Source organism: Cryptotermes secundus, unplaced genomic scaffold (assembly GCF_002891405.2).
Source record: "Cryptotermes secundus unplaced genomic scaffold, Csec_1.0 scaffold181, whole genome shotgun sequence".
NCBI lineage: Eukaryota > Metazoa > Arthropoda > Insecta > Blattodea > Kalotermitidae > Cryptotermes > Cryptotermes secundus.
The window spans coordinates 1,880,685-1,887,554 of NW_019723906.1; the positions used below are offsets into that span (position 1 = coordinate 1,880,685).

At 41.7% G+C, this 6,870-nt stretch overlaps 1 protein-coding gene across 2 annotated transcripts in view; it reads right to left on the minus strand.

Annotated features, from left to right (window-relative positions):
- LOC111861995 overlaps positions 1-6,870 on the minus strand; it is a 43,132-nt gene that overhangs the window by 17,570 nt on the left and 18,692 nt on the right. For both annotated transcript variants that reach the window (XM_023847013.2, XM_023847011.2), the window contains one exon: positions 35-159. In XM_023847013.2, coding sequence (XP_023702781.1) covers positions 35-159 — 125 coding nt within the window. The remainder of the gene's footprint in view (positions 1-34; positions 160-6,870) is intronic.

Sequence of the window (6,870 nt, forward strand, 5' to 3'; positions counted from 1 at the left end):
CTTGTCCAGGGACGTCAACGGCAAATCGCCTTACCTTGCATTGCTACCGCCAGCGTGAGTCGGCACGGGCACCACGTCTCCTGAGTCCGTGACCTGGAACAGGGAGGAATAACGTGGAGCCTTATCAACCACTTCCTCGTAGCTAGGAGGGGGATCCACCTGGAAACATACAGACAGGAAGGCCAACTTCGTCAGAAATCACTTTGTAATCTTACAGTCAAAGCTGATGAAACACTACGGAACCTGTATGGCGTGTTCCCAAGTGGGACGGCATTGGAAAGCATGGCCACATTTAAAATTGTGGGGTTGCCGGGGAAACCAAAAAGAGGGGGCCGTTATCAGTAACAATAAATTCAGGTTACGACGAATCTTTGTTGTCGTTGTTGTTGCTATTATTTCTTATAACTACTAAAATGCAAACTAACTTCTAGCGATTTTAGAGACATAAATGTCTCAATAAACTTTGTGAACTCCATTTCTGTTTCGTGGAGGCCCTTGGGGGGAACTGCCCCGCCCGCCCGCCCGCCGCCCTTAAATTTGGCGGTGCTGGAAAGAACTGCTTTATTTCGTTTATAAAACATACAACATACACGTATCCTACTGTAACACCTTTACAAATAATTAGTCAGAGCGGGAAAATGATGAGTTTCTAAACGCTACAAATATAGATATGACGTAAAAGTTAATTATACAGTCTTCACTAATGAATATGCATTATCATAAATTAATCTGTATCACTTCTCTAGTTTATATACCAATTAATAAGTTCCAGCTGTCGATATTATTAGCCCTTTAGAGTGCAGTGGTTAAAACATGTACCATTCAAACAGCCAGCAAATCTTCACTTTTCCCACATGGGTGCTTTTTATGTTTTGCACGATTCTGAAAATATACAAAGATCATTCCCCTAATCATCATTAAGAGCATATGGAATATTTGTGGGAAAGCCAGAAGGAAAGAGGCCACTAGGATGACAAAGACGTAGGTGGGTGGTTAACACTAATTAATCTTAGAGAGATAGGATGGGGTGGTATGGAGTGACTCGATCTGGCTCAGGATAGGGACCAGTGGAGGGCTCTTGTGAACACGGGTTCCATAAATTGATGCGAAATTCTTGAATAGCTACACAACTGGCGGTTTCTCAAGAAGGGTTCAGCTCCATGAAGTTGGTTAGTTAATCAGCATTAAGCAATTGGCTTTGGCGATGGCAACTAACTGTGGTTTATATGCAGCAGGAACTGAATATTTAAAATGTTGTTTAGGAGAATTTAAGGCTTCAAAGGGTTAAGTATGCAGGTCAGCACCACAGCAGCCAACGCGGACTTTCACACGAAGCGGCCTGCTTCCAACTGGCAACTTGCCTTTCCTCTTAGGTCGGACTTACGCCGATGTAAACAGGAGTGGTAAGACACACTCAAGACATTTGCGAGTTTATACTACACCATTTTAATCGGTTTTGTTGCTGACTGATTACAGGTACGACTGTATTGTTCCACAGCTCACCACACCAGAGACATGACGCCCTGTTAAGCGAGTCTTTGCATTTAGTTAAATTTTCATTATATAAAAAATATTTGAAACAAAATTCGTATTGTATGGAACTATAAGGCTTATTTTGGACTTTATCCATCGTCTGGTATATATAAGACAAAAAGTCACAATGTTTCGGAGACTGGATCTGTCTCCGTCCTCAGGTGGATGGGGCAGGATAGACATACACAGTTGGGCCCGTTAGAAAGAGCTAGTCTCAATCACTGGTCGTTCTAACGGGCCCAACTGAGTAGGTCTATCCTGCCCCATCCACCTGAGGACGGAGACAGATCCAGTCTCAGAAACGTTGTGGTTTTTTGTCTTACATATATATCAGACGACGGATAGAATTCAAAATAAGCCTTACAGTTCTGTACAGCATACACCATCGTCAGAATCCTTTAAAGTCTAAAGTTCGTATTCCTTAATGGCATTTACATCGTATATCATGCAGTAATTGTCGATTTAATGAGCCGTTTGTGAGACAACAGACGAAGATTTGTAGGGATTATAATGAAATTTAATCCTGCTCGGTGTTCCTATATGTCCAGCACGAATCAGGACTTAATCATGTCAGCCAGTTTCAAGTGTGAAACACGAGAACTGATTGACAGTTACAGTTTCGTCATGAGTTAATTTTATGGACAATTTGCAAAGAACGCTAAGCGTAATAATTCTCTGAAATCATATTCTAGCTACACTACAGAGCTCTCCAGAAGAAGAACAAGTGCAATTTCAGTCTTCTGAAATCTTAATACACAATCCTTTAATATTGTATTTCAGAATCCTTTTGCATTAATTTTCACTTTTCACTTCTTCCTCACTCTTTCTCTGAGTCTCTGGATTCTTTCGTCCTACTTGGTCCTGATATAGTTTCTCCTACCGACGTTTCTCTTGCGCCAGGCAATTCTTGGACCATCGGACATCTTTCTCCCGGTCTCCTTTGTCTGCCGGGTCACTTTCTCACGGTGGCTCGTCCCTCTGCGGGCGAAGGCCAATTTCTTCTGGGGTCCACAATTTTCTCGTGTCGAATTCTTCGGTTTCTGGTGGCGGCGCTCCGCGGCCAGTTTTCGGTCCCTACGTCTTTTCTTCTTCGGGTCTCCGACCAGCATTACTTCGGCGTCTTCTACGGGGACCTCTTCTTCTTCTGCCGTCTCAGGTTTCCTGTCCACTGAGGTCGGCTTTTCTTCTTCTAGACGTGCCATCATCTTTCCCATTCTTGCCAGGAAATCTTCTTGGGCGGCCAGCAGGCGTTCCAAAATTTCTTCAATTTTCATCATGTGGCAGTATAATTCGTTGTAACTTGTGGCGTGTTGAAGTTCGTAAACCAATTATGACACCAAATTGTCACGTGTTGGGTAAATATGTCACGCGACAAATAACTTCACACAGTATTGGATCTAGCTAATTTATTGCACATTCGCTCTTACACTTATACAATTCACAGTTTCACAACTACTGCCATCGGCAGTATCACAATTACTTCTCTTGCTGCCATTCACTCCGGCGAATGCTAGACTGCAACTGACTGGTTACTAGTAACTCTCGCACTGACAATACAGAAAATAGTTACGTGATCGCTTCACTGTTGCGTAAACGCCGTGTTTACAGGGGTTGCTGGGGAGCGCTGCCGAGGGTTGTTTATTGCTGCGTAGTAACCGCAGTGTCCCCTGTTACGTCACCGCGGGGGAGGGGGACGGAGTGTTGACTGGCCTGTTACCGTAGCAGTGGCAGTTGCTCCGATGATGTTACGTCACCGCTGGAGGGGGGTCTTTACCGAGCGTTGCTCCGTCCACGTCACAATATATATATATAGTTCTGTCTCAAATATTCCTGCTCTCGTAACAATAAGTGACATACATACTCAACTAATCCAACACCGTGGAAATATACAAGCCAATGGAATATGCAAGTCTAAAAAGGAAATTAACATACAAACACAAAAACATAACAAATGATATGTAATAATATATTCTTACATATTGCAGATAATAACATTATGACATTCGTAAGAACTACGCTATACAACATTCGCAAGTACAATCAATTATCAAAAGTGTAAAAATTAACAATAACGAAACTCATTAATACTACACACACTACACATTAACAGAAAACATCGGAGGCGCAACAGGAAAACAGCGCGAGAAAACATAACGACTTGTAATGCGCTCAGACAAATATCTTTTATGAATGGATGACGACACTGGAATGAGACTGATATATTTTTTTCTTTATTGCTAGTAGGGTGGGACTAAGTCCCTTGTACTGCGGCCACTTCTGGCCTATTGTACCAGCCCCATATGATAGGTGAGGGTGAGTGTGGAGCAATTGGTGGAATGAAGATTGGCAGGGGAAACCGAAGTACTCGGAGAAAACCTGCCCTAGCGCCACTTTGTCCACCACAAATCTCACTTGACCACATCCGGGATCGAACCCGGGCCGGGAAGCTAGCGACTAACTGCTTGAACTATGGCGCGGCCCTTGATGTATTTTAATTCGGAAATAATTCATTTTAAAATATAGTGAAAATACAAACAAGATTAACAGTTGCCTGATGTTGGCCGGGTACGGCCGAAACATATGTATATATATATACATGACACAACCCAATGGCCTCTGCAATTTTCCTCGTTTCTCTCTGTCTGGTTTGGGCTACCATAAACGGCTTTTTGTAGTATATAAAGTTATTTATGTTCAATTCTTAGCTGTTTGGCAACCTTTAAGGCATAAAGCGATGGGGTGCAATGACAATGAATGACAGGAAACGAAATGCTCGCAAAATCTGCCCTAACGTTGTGAGCAGATCACAGACTACAAAAAACTGGCAAAGGCGCAGGCATGTTACAAATCATATGTTTAACAGTGTTGCCAAATGTTATCACACAATTCCCCGTATTTATAAAATAATGGCATTTGTGTCTTTACTTACTCAATTACCTTCGTACCATGAAACATTAAAGTACTCTAACCATTCGAACAGACTTCGCAATGACGTGCGAACAGATGTTTTGATTGCTGTCTGGGCAATCTTCAGACCGAACAGATAAATATTGAATGGATAAAGGATCAAGGTCAGAACACTGATGGTTGCTTCGTGACGTAAGGTAGGGCAGTGGATACAGTCACGTAGCACCTGTAGGAGCAATGGTAAATGCGAAGAAGTTTTGCATCAGTGGTTTCCGGAACTTTTCGGTTTGCGGTACATAAGGCTACAAAGGTTGAAACGTCGCTGAGTAGAAATCACACTTGCTTGGTTTGAATGTCTTCGCGGATTATTTAAGCACAGAAGGAATTGGAGGGGGGGGGGCAAAGAAGATAACCCATAGAGACAATGCAGACAATGTTTACCTTCTCTGCCAAAACACAGACTAACCTGGTAATTTTCTTGTATTGAAGCATAGGTTGTAACTGTAGTGAGAGAAATTTTATGTTTTCAAACCTCTTGAAAACCACTGGACTACTCACAGAGTCTCCTTTCAAACATTTCATTTACGAAATACGAGTCATTTTCCTGTATCGTACAGCTTCCAGCAAGATATAAAAATGAGTTAGTAAAATGTACACTAAAATACTTTAGAAATTTCTTGATTACTCCTACTTACTGAATTCACAAAAACTGTTCGATATGAGGTTCCCTATGATCAGTTCATTAACTCACAACACTGTGATACCATTCTGTTGATTCACTGGTTGGTTTAAATCTTAACCTTGACATCAATACTAGAGAATGTTTTAGGCTAAATGACTTTTAGGTTACTTTGTATTATAAAAGTGATAGAATATTCATTAATATAAATATGGGCATAAGGCCCTATATTATTTTAGAGTCTTAACTTGACGTTCGACAGGCATGTAATGTAGTTTAACGTACATTTTCCAGATTGCAAAGCCAATGAGTTAGAAAATTAGTTCCCTAAGTCGTTCATGGGAGGTACTAATTTGTTCATTTACAGTAATAGCTAACAGGTTTGGGCTTCCATTTAGGATTTCGTCGAGTTTACTGCAATAGTCGTGTAATACGACATACCCAGTTCTGATTATTATTTACGTCTATTAAAAAAGCAACTATAATGATACTAATTGCGTTTCCTGAGAATGAGTGTAACATAAAGAGGAAGTGGCAAATGAAGCGAAAATGGCTGTATGAACAGTTTTGGAAATAAATAAATATATTAATAATGAACTAATAAGTATCATCAAGTGTAACGTGCATTAGTTAAGAACTTTAAATGTTCGATAAAATATGGCTTACGTGTTTCGGCCATCATCAGAGGCTTATGTGTTAAAGAGGATAATCCTCAATTTACGTTAATTTCTAGCACTAATATTTTCTCTTCTCCATATCGTCCAGAAGGGCTCTTGGAACCCACTCAGTCTCCTATCCAATGTGTACCGGGGGCTCTTTCCCCGGAGGTAAAGCAGCAGAGGCGTAAAGCTGACCTCTCACCTCCGGGTAGTGCCGAGGTCAAGTAAATGTGGATCTATATATCCACTCCCACATATGCCTTCATGGAATAGTGATTAATTAATTAAGCACAAGAATAACTTTACCTTTAATATTTACATTGAAATGCCTTTATACATAAAAGTACAGAGAGTTGAAGCTGATATATACAATTTGTTGATGGACTAAGAAAACTCTTATTTCAGTTTGATCCATTCTCCGATTTTTTTTTATTATTGCTAGTGGGGTGGGACTGTCCCGTGTACTGCGGTCACTTCTGGCCTATTGTACCTGCCCCAGATGATAGATGAGGGTGATTGTGGAGCAATTGGTGGAATGAAGATTGGCAGGGGAAACCGAAGTACTCGGAGAAAACCTGCCCTAGCGCCACTTTGTCCACCACAAATCTCACTTGACCAGATCCAGGATCGAACCCGGGCCGCCGCGATGGGAAGCCAGCGACTAACTGCTTGAACTATGGCGCGGCCCATTCCCCGAACTTACTTTACCCCTAAAGCTGGAAAGCAATATCCGGATAGACACTTCAAGGGCAAATGCGGCGGAGGGATTGCTGCGCGTACTAACAACATTCACTGTCCTCTGGGAATGGGTTTCGCTTTGACTTTGGCCGTGAAGCGCCGTGATTCATGCGTTACCGTATTCTAATTGCACTCTTTGTCCTGTTTCAGCCTCTCCTCGAAGACTAAACGGAGAAGTTTGCAGGCACTAAACTGGGAGTCGCCTAGTGGCTAGGAGAGATGGTAATACTGAATAAATGTACCTATAAACATTTGTAGACTGCGTAAATACAGACAGCTTTACACTTAGCGTTGTCATGTGGAAACACTTACCAAGGTATTGTTTTGGAACATTCTATCTATCTATCTATCTAT